Source organism: Aythya ferina (assembly GCF_964211825.1).
Source record: "Aythya ferina genome assembly, chromosome: 1".
Taxonomy (NCBI): domain Eukaryota; kingdom Metazoa; phylum Chordata; class Aves; order Anseriformes; family Anatidae; genus Aythya; species Aythya ferina.
Window position 1 is genome coordinate 168,932,746 of NC_140296.1, and position 16,208 is coordinate 168,948,953.

At 41.6% G+C, this 16,208-nt stretch overlaps 2 protein-coding genes across 5 annotated transcripts in view; both read left to right on the forward strand.

Annotated features, from left to right (window-relative positions):
* The window catches only part of PTPRR (protein tyrosine phosphatase receptor type R), a gene marked incomplete at its 5' end in the record, with an annotated part of 142,063 nt that extends 132,022 nt beyond the window's left edge, over positions 1–10,041 (forward strand). For all 3 annotated transcript variants that reach the window (XM_084491958.1, XM_084491959.1, XM_084491960.1), the window contains 2 exons: positions 2,730–2,843; positions 8,825–10,041. In XM_084491958.1, the coding sequence (XP_084348084.1) occupies positions 2,730–2,843; positions 8,825–8,918 (208 nt within the window). In that variant the 3' untranslated portion in view covers positions 8,919–10,041. The remainder of the gene's footprint in view (positions 1–2,729; positions 2,844–8,824) is intronic.
* A 663-nt stretch (positions 10,042–10,704) lies between these two features.
* PTPRB (protein tyrosine phosphatase receptor type B) overlaps positions 10,705–16,208 on the forward strand; it is a 61,585-nt gene continuing 56,081 nt past the window's right edge. For both annotated transcript variants that reach the window (XM_084491924.1, XM_084491923.1), the window contains exons 1-2: positions 10,705–10,818; positions 12,129–12,521. In XM_084491924.1, the coding sequence (XP_084348050.1) occupies positions 10,764–10,818; positions 12,129–12,521 (448 nt within the window). In that variant the 5' untranslated portion in view covers positions 10,705–10,763. The remainder of the gene's footprint in view (positions 10,819–12,128; positions 12,522–16,208) is intronic.

Genomic DNA, 16,208 nt, shown 5'->3' on the forward strand with positions numbered 1-16,208 from the left:
TTCTTCCCTTTTAATATGAGCTGCCAGTGATGTCATCCAGGTCTTACAGATCATGTGCACACTTTTAAAATCAGACCATGTACAAATGCACAATTCTCAGTTATTTCCAGAGAAGCATTACAGGGCATGCTCAAGCATGATCCTTAATCTGAAATAGAAGGGCTTTAATAATCTCTTAAGATTTGGAATTATAAGAAGTAAATATATATATATATATATAATTTTTTTATGTGTGTCTTCTCGTAGTCTATCAGCACAGGCTGCTGTCTTACACACTTTAGTGAGGAGTCCATTCAGGACTTAGGATATAAGGAGGACTTTACTCATTTCAGCAAAGCAGTTCCTGTTCTGCAAACACATGGAAAAATAATAAGCACTTGTTTTTGGTCCTTGAAATCAGCAGATCTGATTCTCCACATACCAAGGAAGTAGACTTTCAAAGGAAGAAAGTTTTAAGTCCTTAAGAGTCTTTATAGTGATATTCTCTGGAAAGGTGTATAAGCTTCCTCTCTCGCATTGCTCATTAAAGCATGTGGCAAAGATGGAAAATATCTCCTTAATCTGTCCTTTACATGTACATTTAATACCTCAGAATAAGTTTGGGTTTGATGGCAACTTAGTACTTTGGGACCAAATATGTGTTAATTGATAGATTTCAGACATAGAAGGATTTTTCTTCTTTAAATTGATTGAATAAAGGAGAATTAGACACACAGAATTATATTCCGCAAATGTAAAACTAATTTAGCCCCACTTAGTGAAACAAAGCTGACCAAGAATCTGGCCCACAATGCAATATTCTACTTCCCAGAAGACGCAGTAATTTTGGAGGACTTGTATGAGTTTCTTAAATGAGAAACTTCATCACTTAAATGAAAAAAAAAAAAAAAAAGTCATGCTCAGAAATTTGACACTGTTATTGCTGGAAAATTTTACTTTTCCTTCCTCACTAGCATAAACATGTTCTATAAAAAGCATACTGCCTACATCTCTTAATCCCAGAAACTCAGCAGTCTACACTCCCAATTAGCTGACCATTATGAATGAGCTACTACACCTTAAATCCTGAAAAAGAAGGGAAAAATAGAAATATATATTGTAGCATTACATGTTTGGGTGCCAGAAAACACTTCAAAGTAAGTAGATCTCCAGATTTCTGGATATCCCAGAAAAGAAATGTAAGGCAAGTGAAGAACTGTGTTGTTTTTATCTTGCACTGTCTGAAATAATGCTGTGTAATAAGATAGGACCTGCATGCTTGAGCTGAGGAAGAAAATACATTAGAAAATCCTAGCTTTTGTCTAATACATATTAAGGACTTGTCCAAGAACACTTAATCCACACACACACACAAAAAAAAAATGCAGGGGAAAAAATAACCCTTCATTATAGCCAAGTTTGGTTACATCTGAATTGTTTAAACTTCTTAGTCCCATTTTCAGGGATTTCAGGATATTTGAGGAAGAGAATGGGGGTATGCATCCAATGATAGATACTTGCAGATCCCTGTATAAACTCTTCCCTCTTTTTTTTTCCCTCCATCAATATCTATGGGATACATCTATCCAATAGATATTGATGTCCTGTGTGACACTGCCAAGCTATCAGCTCACACTCTTCAGTTTACTTGACCTTTTCTTACACTGCCAGTTTTACCTCTTATTATCCCCTCATGGTTGGCTCAGACATACTCGTATATTTAATACTGCTGAGTCCTCTTGGAAATACTCACTTTGGAAGGAGTGGGCTTGCTTTTTAATCCCAAAAGCACTCCTATCTTTCATTCTGTGGTGAGTAGGTTGTGATTTTTTTCAGCTGTAGCAACTGGACATACTCCTGGTAACGCTTTGCACTCATATCAAGCTCTCATGTGAGACACTCAACACATTCTTCCTGGCTTTAGTTTAAATAACTCTTGTAGTGCTTTTATGAAGCAGGTAGCACTCTTACCCATTGCAAAGGTGAAGAAAGCAAGGTCTAATGGCTAAGTATTTCTTCTAAAGTCAAGCCAAACAGAGACCTGGACCCCGACTCCATGTTTTAACTATTTTCCTCACATTTTCCTGGCATGTAACAAGACAAGGAAGAGCTGTACTGAATTCCACATTACTTAAGCAAGAAACAGAGTCAGGCAGAGATTGTCAAAAGTGCTGGAAGCTCAGGGAGTAAAGATAATGCCAAAATGGCTGTTTCCAAGCAGGAATCATGAAAAGCTGAAGTTACAGTATCAAATCCTTCTCCCTCCTGCAGAATCACAGGAAAGGGCATTAACTTCATCAGCACGATTCTTGGTCCTTTTACCTTTGTGGTTAGAGGCACAATTAACAAAACCCCTCTATCCTTCAAGGGCTTCAAACATAGAGCCCCATTGAGTTTTGCCTTTAGGTGGGCTTTTCCCTCAGCTAAGCACATATCTCCATCACTTGTTTGCTTTGTGCTAGGGAGTATTTGGACTTTGTGGTGCTAACAGAGATTGTTGTTTTATTAACCACACACTTTTGTGCAAACTGGAAACATGTAAGCCTCACAAATTGCTCACAACAGCTAGACTGCAGGAACTGCACCCTTTTATTTCTACCTACAAAAGAGAGCTGAGAAGTCACCCTTACTAGTCACAAACCTAGAAACTGTTGGTTCTAAAATCTCCTGTTTTGTATTTTTAGTGTTTTCGAATTAACTCCTTTGATCTGTGAGCTCCATTCACCTATTAAATTTTGCCTTCTTTTCAGTGCTGGTATAGGAAGAACTGGTTGTTTTATTGCCACAGCCATTGGTTGTCAGCAACTGAAGGAAGAAGGAGTTGTAGATGCATTGAGCATTGTCTGCCAGCTACGAGTGGACAGGTGAGTTCCAGAAGAACCAAAAATCAATCAGATAACATGAATTTCTTTAAAGTAACACCTGAAGTCTTCTACATCTTTGCAGAAAGTGTCTTGTAGCTGATACAGTATCTGAAATCTGTTACGAAATTATAAGAAATATGCAGGAGTCAAGGTCTTCAGAAAAGTCTGATAGGCACCAAAATTAAATATTCAGGTTGCTAAACATCTAACGTGCATACGAGATGACATAATAATTGCAAGTAACTGTGCTAGATTTTCTCGTGGCTCCAGCTGACCTGCTTCTCCTTCTGCTGATTGCAAAGGAAATTTTCCTACATGCACCATCAGCAGCTGAACTAGTCCAACACAGAAAGCGTTTGTGTAGGCTACTCTACGCTTTCTAGACATATGCAAAGAGTTATTTTTGTTTATACTTGAGGTCTTTCAGGACCCAAATTCCAGCTGCTGTTAACAGTACAAGGAGGTTACATCACTAACACCTAGAGCAGGGACCTGCCTTCTGTATGTAGGCCATGAGAAGGGACACAGGTAATGTAGACGTTAGTCCCCCCGTCATCTCTAGCAGGAGAAACACAGCATCTGCCTTTCCCATCCTGGCAGAAGAGTGGGGATTTTTTTTTTTTCCATATATTTTTTTAAGATATGTTTTTGTTCTACTTCATGATGATGCCTGTGTCTCAAAAGTGGTTTCAGAGCTGAAAGAAGCGTGCTGTGATTGGAGTCTCCCATGTGAACTGACTACCCTACATTGCTGTTGTTAACTGAAAGTGAGCCTGTAGCTGCTGTAACATCAAATTGTGGGTTACATCAGCATGGGGCATTCTCTGAAGCACAAAGAAGGGTACTTATGTCATCCAGATACCAGAGAATGGGGGAAAGAAACATAACCCATCTGCCCAGCATAGTCCATTTCCTAACAAGAAGAGGAGCCAGACTGAGACTGGTTTACTCTTCAGTAATGACTCTGAAAACCACTTCACAGCTGAATGCTGCTTTACATGGAGTGGCTGCCATTGCTTTTGCTGACTGGCATGACAGCATTAGCTGAGTAGTCAAAATTACTTTCATATTTAGATCCTGATTAAGGAATATTGTTTTCCGGGTGACTGGGTGACATTCTACTGAATGAAGCTCTCCTGAGATAACAATCCTGTGGTTGCTGGGCGTTTGGTGCTCCTCTTTTTCCCTCCTGGAGCTTTCTGCTGACTGCAGCATCCCGTTAGGTCAGAAGAGACACGGGGCAATCTGGAGGCAAGGATCGTCTTTGAGCCTGGATTGACAGGGACATCCAGGCTCACTCAGTGTGTAGTTCACAGCAGAGAGTACCAAGTCTGATGCTGCTGCTACTTCCTTAGCTGTGCTGGAGCTCCTTTTGAATCGGGTTGGCAGACCAGCCCAGCTTAAAAAAACAGCAAGGCATTTGCTGCAGAGTTTTCTTAAGTCAGATCAATTCCCTGATTGAATTCACAGCTTGGGAGCAGGGCTTGGAAGCAGGAACGCTGTAAGCCAACATTGTTGCAGAATGCTTTGTTTTGTAAAACCATGGCTGAAGAAAGATTTGTGTTGGAAAGGAGGATGTGGGTATTGTGTACAGTGTGAGCTGCTGGTTTGGTTGGACTTCTACTTCTTATTCTGCTTACAGAAACAGGATTTTGTATAAGGTAAACAAACAGGGTTGCACCAAGAACAGCAGAGTCTTGCTGTAGGTACCAGGTTATATAATCTCCTTCCAAGAATATTAACTGTTTCTGACACACTTTTCCTCTTTACATGGAAACGAGCCATAAGGGGTGCAAATGCTGAAAAAGAGATCAGGTCAAAGGGATAATACAGGATTTTTGTGTTTTGAAGCATTCTGAAAGGTACTGGAGCCACAAACTGCAAAAGGACCAGAATCCTTATCGCTTTCTGTGTTTATGCATCACCTCCCCTGCCCTTCCCCTCCCACACACCTTCATCAGAGTGGAGAATGTAACGTGATCCTTACAGGGCAGCATGAGCCACTTGGAGGGCAGAATTCTCCAAGGGGAGTTCCTGACCTGAAAATCACAGCAGCAGAAAAAGATGGAAGAGCTGAGGGAAAAAATGCTTACTCTGTTTTAAATTATCAACTCCACGTTTCCAGTGCTCCATCCTGATTATCTATTCATCTTGTTTTAAAAAGGCCTGTAGTGTTCTTCCCCATTTTAGTATTTCTATTAAAGTCAACCTTTTTTTCTCATTGCTCTTATGCTTAATTGTAGAGAAGTGAGGGCAAACTCTGTTCTCAGCTACATCAGTTTCTATTTCAAATATTTTATTATTATTTCAACCACAGGAAAAATGTTCCAGATTTTCAGCATTATTACTGACAACACAGTTTGGTTAAGTATATCTGGCTAATGAACTTTCTTATATGTAGTATGATCCTGGATTACCTTGGAAAAAGAATGGAAATCTGACCTAAATATAAACATTCAGCACACCGATGTCAGTGACACAAAGCTTGTTATAAAATCTAAGTCTTGTGGTTTGTGCATTTTGATATTTTTTCAAGTTTCAGATTATTTAAATAGACTCCAGAGATCTTGGTGAGGGCTCCTGAACTCTACATGTTCTCAGGCATTGCCTGAGACAAAAAGTACATTTGTGTTCTAATTTTTGAAGGCATTTTTCTGGGCAAAACTCAGTACACCAGATACTCTTTTTTCTTTCCTTTTTCCCGTTGGCCATATTGCAGGATGGCTTTTGCTCACCTGGCAGTTAGTTTCTAGCAAGGATTGCTAAAGCAGAGCTTAGCAGCCACTGCCAGCCCAGCCAGACTGCAGGTTCGTAAAGTGTCACTGTAACACACACAGAGCTCTACGAGATTAACTTCTCCTGGTGAGCCAGTCCTGACATGGGGATATCAGCTGGTGGTGTGTGAGATAAGGTCACTACAAGTGGCTTGAAGCCGGCATCCCACTAGACATGACTGCAAAAGCTGGCTGTGGCCATAGATGAGTTGCATTTCGGTTGCAAGTGTGGCCAACAGGAGCAGAGCAGGAACAGGGATGAGGCTTTCATCCTCAGGAGGCTGGCCAGCAGCAGGCTGCAAGTTATTCTTTGTACATCAGATTGCCCTCACAAAAAGAGAAAACGGAGTGTTCAGACTGCAATCTGTGAGAACCAAACAAGCATACAGATAAATTAGAGATAGTGGTAAAGAGCTGTGCTGAAAAATGGATTATTTAACTGCCTATGAAGACCCTCTGGAAACAGAGTTGGAAATAGAGCTCCAACAGGGAACGGTATGGGAGAGCACTGCTCCCAGTTGCAGTATGCTCAGGTGCTGGGTTCCTCTTAGCAGCTCAATATAAATTATGAGTTTGTTAAGGGGTGAAAGGATCTGGCAGCAGTCATCTGTGCTGAGCTAACATGAGGAAATGGACCATCCACTCAAAATCTTGACCCACGTTGAAGAAATAGCCGTGCTCTGTGTGGCTTCATAGAAAGACAGACCCTCAGATCTGCTCAACTTTATTTTTTTTTCCACTTCATTTTTTATGTTTTACAACAGAAACAGGAAACGATTGATGTGAGGCATCTTCAAGGTTTACTGTGATATCGAGAAACTTTGCACATTCTTAACCTTAAAGGCACATTCTTGGAATGACGTCCAATAACTTCGCTTTTGGCTCTCCAGACAGGATGAAAAGAGTTTCCAGTGTGCGTCAATTCATTGTTTAAGTGTTTTGACTAATTGCTTCAGGTTAGAAAAAAAAAAATTCCAAACGCCGCATCACATTCATTGTGGAGCGAACTGCATCCAGCTGCACGAGCAGCAAGCCAGAGGGCAGGGAACAAGCCCCTGCACCACGGCTGCGCAGGCAGACCTCGATATAGTCCCCAAACCCTCTGAGCACCGGGGTTTGTTCCTTTTGAAACCCCAAAGAAGCAGCGAGCCCAGCAGCTCGCAGAGGAGCCAGCGGCGGGGCCTGGCAGAGAACGAAGGCTGCAGGCCCGGAGGTGCCACAGCTGCGGGTCCATCCGTCCTGGGCACTGGGGACACGCGAGAGGAAACCTCCCTCCCTGAGCAGATTTCCTCCTGAAACACTCTTCCTAAAAGCGGTGTTTTAGGATCACAGACAATTCCTTGATGTTAGGTGTGGGCTCTACACAAGAGCAAAGGGGAGGATACCACGTGTGAGCACTGACAAGTTGTCCGAACCTCCAGGACCTGAGTGCCCCCTCAGCTGACAGGGATCTGCACTGCTCTGCCCACACGGGGTTTAGGAGCACCACAACACCTCATTTTTTGTTGGGGCAAATGCAGTAGTGCTGGGCTCGACCCCAGCCAGGCTTTTATGCGCTTTCTCAGGGATCTTGTGTTACTGCAGCTCAACAGAGGAAGGTGCGAGGGTCACCTCCACCAGCAGCCTAGTGCAGCCAGGCTGGTTTTAACCTTCCCATCCTGCCACGTGCTGCTCCCTGGACGCCTCTCCTCCTCCACCCCTCCTCACAGCGGATCGAAACCAGGGAACTGCTCCCCGAGAGCATGTCCTGGGGGACACGGAGCGAGAGCGGCTGGGAAGGGGCTGCGTGGGCCAGGCAGGACGCAGCAGGGAGCAGGAAGGAAGGAGGCCAGGCAGCACGGAGGACCAGAACAAAGCTCCCCCGGCACCTTTAGACGCTCACTGGATCTCCAAGCAAGAGACGAGTGCAGAGGAGAGCGGCTGCAGGCAGCCAGGGGTTATGAATGTGTGGATGTCTTTGTTGGCAAAGCGGAGAGGCAGTACTGGGGAAAGTAAAAGGGCCTTATGGTTGTCGGTGAACTTCTCTAATACTAAAGGACAGCATCTGTTGAGGCAGTGTTGCCGTTCTTCACACAGCTCTGTATTGGTAGACCATTTTGTTGCTGCTACCCCTGAAAGCGATCGCATGGGAGTCTGTCAGACCTGCTGTAAGCTGCCTGGCTTCTACATCGCTCTGGATCCAAATCCCCCTCTGAATTTCATTGCAGTAGTGAAGGTTTAGCTTATGCCAGACACAATACGCATCTTAATGTCATCCTTCCTTCTAAGTCCATTCATCCCCACAAAGATAAGTAGCTGCTCCAGGGTAAGCTGAGGATGAGCTTGTTGCTTTGACTACACTGGCAGGTGAGAGAAAGTGGAATTAAGTAAACCTAGGCCTTCATTCGATGAGAAGTGAGATCTGAAAGACATTAGTGCTGTCAGAATGAGGCTCTGTTCAATTTTAGAGCTGAATGGTAACACTCATAGTAAATATCATGCCTACCTCCTGTAGGACATCATCCCCTTCCTACCTCATTGCAGTTGGCACTGGACATGTGGGACTTGATCCTCACAGTTTGACCTGAAAAAGGGATTGTAATCGGTTGAATGTATTAAATGTAGGCATCTAACCCAGTCTGGCTGTTACTAGTCCTTTTTATGGTCAAGTTAAACTCTGCTGTATTGTTGGTGCTAAAATGAGTCACTGCTGTAAAATTTCTTAGGTGGCTGCTGTTCAGACAGGATGCATTGTAGGCGTTAGAAAGAGGACAGGAAGAGCTGTTCTCTGTACAGGCAATCTGAGGGTCAACGAAGGTTACATTTTTAGTAAAGGACAAAAGAGAAAGGCCAGATTCTGAATATTGCCTTGCTCCATCAATGGTAATGATGGTTCCTTGTACCTGGTCCTCCTTGCCCAAATGTCTGAATGAATCTCTCTATGAATGTGTTGAATTTGAAATGTAGGTTTTAACAATGCAAACCGTGCCAGGTGTTTCTTCTCTGTAGTTCTTACTCTGATGGTATCGGGACCGATAGTTCATGCTGTACATGTAAGGCATGAAGAATGTACTTCTGCTCAGGCAATTCTCCCACTTACTCAAGCAAACTCTAAGTCAAACATTGAGGAAAGTCCTTGCGTTATCAGGTGGAGATGGGACTGGCATGGACAGGAGGTTGTTGCATTTGTAAGAAATAAGATTTTACTCTGCTGTGTTTCCTTTTCAGGGGTGGAATGGTTCAGACCAGTGAACAGTACGAATTTGTGCACCATGCACTGAGTCTGTATGAAAGCAGACTTTCTGCAGAAGCTGTCCAGTGAAGACAAAGAGGGTAAAACTGAATGTCAGTCTCCTGAGGTAATTTATTTCATTACCTACCAGCAGCTTCTTCAAGAAGTTTACTGCAGTGGGAAGAATGGCTTTGAAGCCAACTTCTGAAGGATTGTGGACAGTTTGGCAAGAGTATAAAGATTGCTGGACCCTTAATGTATATGAATGTATTGTGAGCTTCCCAAAAATGATTTATAAAGAAGGTACCGTGCTGAAACTACACATGGATTTCACGTATATATCTAAAGGTGGGTTAATTCTGTAATACTGGTATCTGCCGTATGGAATGTATGTATGTGCTACTGCTGGAGTCAGCTGGACATTGGAACTTCTACAGAAGAAATGTTTCTCAAGTGTATAAATGCTTTAGCGTTTGCAAACTGTCTTGTGAATGGACTGTCAACTGTACTGTAAAGTGCTATTACTGATTATGTGGTGAGCTTGTTTCTTGGCCACATAATATTCTTGCTGCTAAAATTGCAAGTGTTCAATTATGGATTTAAAAAAAATTGAAAAAGAAGATGAGATAAAAGTCTTGTTTTTGAAAATATTCAAAAGCAGTCAATATTTTATATGGAAATATATGTTCTTCATACTATTAACTATTAAATGTGTATTTACTGTAGGTCTTACAGAGCAGTTGCAGAGCACAATGTCTGTTATTCAGTGTGTACGTATTTACCCTATACTGTTGATTGTCTTAGAACATGCTTCTGCTACAGACCCAAATCCAGTGTATTTGTAAATTGTGTAAGTCACTTTACTTTTGAAAGAAACTTTGTAGCATATATTAAATGGTAAGGATTTTAAATATTTGTCTGTCTTTTATTAATATGGGATTTTTTGCTTATCTTGTTTATCTGCTCTATCTCTTTCAATGTGAGATAGATGCCTTTAGTGGTATGGACTGTTCCACGACAGGTTATACAAAAAAGAAAATGCTGCTATGACTGTTTCCTTACTGCTCAGTAAGAATTTGCTTTTAAGAGAAATTCAAAGTTGGCATTATGACTTATAGCACTGGGAGGTCTGTTCACAGGGTATAATGAGTTTTTAATGCAGTGATTTTGACTTTGCTTCATACTGCTAATAAATTACACTTGATATAAAATACTTACTGAAGTCTCTATTTTTGCTTTGAGTAATGCGGCACACACTCTTGTACCCCCAAAGCAGACCAGTACAATTTGGTTAGATCCCCCAAGGCTTCAGACCGCTGGAGACTCAATCCAAATGACACAGGCAAGCTCCTACTGACACTGAGCGAGGCGGATCACCTGCTGAAGGCAACATCAGCATCACTGGGTCCTCAGGGGAGTTTGTATAAGACCCAGTACAGACCTCAGAGCTCTGCCTCCTCCTCTTCCCCTCCTCCTCCCCCTGTCTTCTTGGCTTTTAGGACTTATGGAGCTACAAATATCATTATCAGGAGTTTGTTGATTACATATCAAAAGAAATGTGTGTGCGTTCCCTGGATAATACAGTATATACCTATTCAATACCATCCAGGTCACCTGTGGACTCATAATTTCACAGGCAACACATTACACAAAAGTACAATCCCTTTTCTTTGGACTTTTAGTCTAAACAGATTCATTGCCATCTCTTCTAGTGCCCCACGTATTTGTATTTTTCCAAAATAAAGCAACTAGTAAATTCTGAAGAATCATATGAAACGACGAAGTGGTGCAAAACTCCCCAAAACAATTGAATAGAAGGAAGTGCTCGTCACTGACTTTTTCCCCCTGTGAAGGCACATTTCCTTCCTAGCCTTCGCTTCACTTATCTGAGGTGTTTTTTTTTTAAGAGAAGCGTGGGGAGTTGCTAGAGGGAAAATGGATTCTTTAATTCACGTCCTGGTTTTTACCTGTTTTGCCTTGATGTCCTCAGGTAAGTGTCTCTCCCCACCTCCCCTCCACTGCATTGGTCTTTCTGCCCCTCCGGGGCAGCCGGTGACTTACAAAATCCAGGTCACTTCTTCGGTTGAGTCCATACAAAAGGAACGGGGGGCAGGGCCAACGTAGCCTGTTCTGTTTAGATTTCTTTCCACAGGAAAATAAACTGTCTTTTTCTATGCTGGATATAACTCTTATTTTTTTTTTTTTTAAGAAGATCTCATGCTAGACAATCCAGGGGTTGAGCTTTGGGACAAGCTCTTTGAAAGGGAAACTCCTATTTTTTGTCCTACTTTGTGAAAATTCCAGAGGCAGGAGCTTTCTGTGATGCGTAGTTAGAAACTAGCTGTAACTGTTAAAACAGAGGGGTGAAAAATCCCAACCGAGGGAAATAGGAATTGGTTTTATCACCTTGTAACTAATGAGGCTGGAAATGTTTGAGCAACACATTATAAAAAGAGAAAAATGGGGCAGAGGGGCTGCCTTTGAAACATCCAGTTCTGCGCTCTGTGACACGTATGGGTTTTGTATCGGTAACCTCGGGGCTTTTTGATGAATGAGTTGTAGTTCTGCTCATTTAAGCATTTGTTGTATGTTTTTAAAGTATGGTGGCACAAAGAGCTGATCTGGAGTGAATCAGGGCGGTCACAGAACTAACAGCCAGGGACATTGGAGTAAATCCTGTAAGAGATGTACTTCCTATCAGTAAAGAGCCTCCATTCTTGTAAGGCACGGGCACTGAGGGACACAGATCTGGGAATGTCCTTTTATATGTTTTCTTCACTAACACTGAGTTTTAATAAACAATTCGCAGGCAGTACATTAGATTGTAAAAAGACTGTGCCATAAAACTGGAAAAAAAAAGGACTTGAGAGCTTTTGTAGATGTCTATATGCTTTCAAGCAGAGGAAGTGCAATATTTAGAACTGGTATTTAAAGTTAGAAGTTCTTGGATTTATTTTATATACAGGTTTTGGTGTTGTGGGTTTTTTTTTTTGTGTGTGTGTGTGTTGTTTTTTTTTCATTTTTACATATAATGAAGGTCAAGGTGAGCTTTGTCACAACAGTTTGCTTTTTGCATCCTCACTCTTTACATTACCATGAAACAGTGTTTGCATCATGCGGGTTGTATGTTTGGTGTTCTTTTAAAGAGGTTCAGCACAAGGAAAGTTCATGAAAAGTTCAACATGTAGAAAGTGGGAAGAGAGCTTTATTCGCTGACATATTTTAAATCATCAAGAGTTTGCTTTTTGTTAAATAACCATGTGTAATCTATTGTGTTTCTCTGGGATTTTCCTCTTCCAGAGGGCTTTCTGATTATCCATGTGCAGAAACAGCAGTGTCTTTCAGAAAAGAAAGGAGTCATTATGGAAAAGTGCAGTATGACCAGCCCCAACCAGCAGTGGCAGTGGATGGCCGACGACAGGCTCCTCCACGTGAAATCTGGCCAGTGCCTGAGCATCTCCACGCGCTCCGCGCTGTCGTCTCGCAGCATCATCGTTGATTGCTCCCAGGCAGTCAGGTGGACTTGCCACGAGGAGGACGGGCTCCTGAAGGTGGCCAACAGCTCACTCTTTCTCACAAAGCAAGGTCAGAAGGTAATGGCCAAGCAGAGTAAGAAATATCTTCATACATGGATGCAGCTTGAAGCCAGAGAGATGGGAAAACCTGTCTATGTAAACCTGTGCTCAAAGCAAGGTGAGCTATGCCTTCAAGGAAGTATCCTGGAAGTTTTGGTAGCAAAAATGTCTCTTTTATATTTAATCAAATGTTACAAACTATGTTGTTTTATTCATATGGAAAAGCATTTTTCATAGTCAAAAATGCTTTTAGAGAACAAAAGAAACAGCTGACAATTGGTGTGTTTTGTAAAGCCATTTTGCATTTTCAGGATGTCCCTCCTCTTCTCTACTCCCAATCTTTGGATCAAAGTGGCTTATGTGCAATCTCAGCTCACTATTTTATGTCATTTCCTTTTACATTTTTAGACAGAAATGTGGGTTATAATTCCTAATAGTTTTTTAAATATGGATGTGTACAAGTCCTTCTCCTCCCCATTCATTTTATCATTCAAATGCATATTCAATCTTTCAAGAGCAAGAAGACATCTGAAAATCAAATACAATTATTGCTTTGATTAACCCAAATCATGATTAGAAGAATCATTAATCCATGATTAGAAGAGCCATATGGCTTACACATTCATGCGTTTACACAGTGTCAATCTGCCTTTAAATGAAATATCTGTAAGAACAGTCAAAATCCTGAAAATAATGAACTAAATCAAAAATCTCAGAAATTCTTGCTATAACGCTTTGATACGAATGGGTCTGTGCACATCCTTCTGGACCTGTGAAGTTTTATGTTTACATATCCACATCAAAAGAAAAGGTAGAATGGTTTGAATATTACTTAATAATGTTTTCCTTGATGTCCTCTTGTCAATCCTTCATTCCGACAATTTCATCCTTTTGATATTCTACTTGCACACTTTTAAGCTGTTCTTCATGGTAAATAAGAGCAACCTGCACAGCTAAGTGTTTTACTGGGAAATGCACCGTTTATTCTTGTCTTTACAGGATTTCAAAAATGTTTCGTGATCCACTACTTTTGTACATGGCCAAGTTTTCAGAATGTTTGAAACAAATTGCTTGTTCTTTCTAACCTGAGAATCTTGAGGCATGACTGACAGCTGATCCTCCCATTCCTTGTAAGGCTGGATATCAATTTTTTCACCCAATTTGCACTAGTAGAAATCTGCTCACAACAGCAAGACTACTCACCCGAGTGGAGGTCCAAAAGGACAGCTTCCAGAATCAGGGGATGGAAAATTGGCCAAGATGCCATCCCAGCCCTCCCATACATTTTAGAGATTAAAAATGCAAAATCATTTGAAGTCCTGATTACAGGGTAAGAATGGCTTGCTTACTCAAAGACACCATGAAGACCCAGGCACTATTAATTTCTGTAGATAGCTGGCTAAAGCATAGCTAACATTTAAAACCTTGCATCCTGTTCTTACTCATCTTCAGAGGAGGAGCAATTTAAGACCAATTAGAACTGAGTTAGAAAATTGTCATGTAGTATCAAAACACCTTCTCATCTATTTACCATGCACAGTTCTTTAATGAATTTACCTTAATTTTCCTGAAATTCTCCCCGTAAGGAAGCCTGTTGTTCAACTTTCAGAGTCTCATTGCATCAGTTATCTCCTTTTGGACAGCTCTGGGAAGCTGAGAAATCAACAATACATTATGATCCACAGTACCTAACTAAGAACTCTAGGTATGTAAGAAGAAGCTCATATAGGACAGAAGTAGTGCAAAGAGCTGCATTTTTTAAAATAATAAGGATAAGTACTACAAGAAAAAAAAATGCCAACAGTGCTGGTCTCAATGGTCATATGAGTATCAAAAATTTCAATGTTGAATTCTTAAAATTAGCCTTCCAAACACATCTGTCTAATTTCAGTGAAAGCTGCTGTGGATCAGCCTAAAATAACATATTTGGTCTATATTTAGATAAGATAGTAAAAAACTGAGCTAAGTCTTTGGAGCTGAAATGGCTGTATGTTTTTCTATTCCTGAGTAACACCATATTTTATTATAATTTACCCTTGTTGTTTTCATAGTACTCATAAAAAAAGTAGAAATATTTTCACAAAGGAATAACTTACTGAATTACATCCCAAACACCTTATCAGCTCAGATTAAGTACAAGCTCCAAACCCAACATCTGCAACTACCTTTTTGTACTGGAGCTACTTCAATTGCAAAGCGTGAGTTTTCTGAGCTTGGGTAAAGTCTGGGCTTGGATTTGGATTTCAAAACAGACGTCTGAGATGTGTTTGGGTATATAGTTTTTGCTACAATCCTGACCTAAATGACTCTGTGGAAATCACGATCAGTTTACACGTGTATCCCAGCTCTGTTCAGCCAGAGATCACTTTAAGTCTAGCAGCAGACAGTCTGTCTCACACAAAGCCATGGCTGATTCTGGCAGCTGGCTGAAACAGCTGACACGACGAAGGCTCGCCAGGTAGCATCTCCCTTGATTGAGATGGTGAGACTTCGGTTCTCATCATGTTCATAAGGAGATTATGGGTGGAGAGACGCACAGTCCCAAAAGAGCTAGGGCCTTCTTTTCAGCAGCAGGAACCTGGGGTCAGAGCTCCCCTAAGTCCAGGATCCAGGAGAAGGAAGAGGAGTGTAAACAGGGAGGAGGAAAGCATGGAGGAGCTGGATGAAGGCAGGATGATGAGGGTGTGCTGGCACTTGGAGAAACAGAACACACCTAAGGAGCAGGGCAGAAAAAGAAAAGAGAGCTTCAACTCATTGGAAGCACAATGTGTCTGGGACAGAAGGAGACGTACATTATGAATGTTAATTATGATAATCAAAGAGTAGTTGGAAGTGTCCTCATAAGGATAGTGGAAAACTAGGCAAAGTATGGTTTTACACACAGAGAACTGGCAGACTCGAAGGACTCTCATGCTCCTATTTTGTATTTGGAAGTATTAAATATTTGCACAGGAACTTTGTGCACAGTAAATTATGTTATCATTACAAACTACAGGCTATGTTATTTGAGAGGGGCTGAGATCTTCACTTATGCCTGAGAAGAGCAAAAATTGTTGCATGCAAATAGCAGATAACCCAGGGCATCGCAAATAAAACACAACAATGCTGTTGTCACTTCTGAGAAGGGTGAGCAATTCTCACCAGTCTTTTTTGTTCTGGGAAGATTAGTTTCACTAAAATATGCAATTACAGATCAGAGGCAATGCCGTCTGGCACCTCAAATATTATCAACAAACTTCAAAACCACCGCAGACCAAAAATTTTTCAGTCAGTGGAGAATGATTTCAAAGAGGGAAAGGCGTATGCTGAAATTACTCACTGAGCTCCAGAGAGTGACATGCAGCCTGTGGAGCAGTGTGGACAGAGAAGGTGACATGAACTGATCTGTAATGTAATATTCTGTGCTGCATTTCCCTTCTGCTGTATCATAGACAGTCGGGACATCTCCTGAAGTAAGTGTAGCTGCAAAACCCTACAAGTGTGGTTACCGGGACTAAGCCCCGTTCAGAAGAGAAGCTGACTTTGTGGAGGAGCATGGCTTTGTTATTCACTGATATGTGCCAGGTACTTAAAAGCCGTAGTGGGATGTACAAAGACTACAAAGACATAAAACAAAATAGACAAGGAAGTCTGAGCATGAGCTTACTCAGCTCACATCCCATTGCTCACATCAGTGGGTGGGATGGAAGGAAAAGGAGACCAGAGCAGTGCGTGCTCAGAGCATGCTCCAAACAGCCGAGCAGCAGTATCACAGACTCACAGATAGTTTGGGTTGGAAGGGCCCTCAAAGCCCACCCAGTTCCAA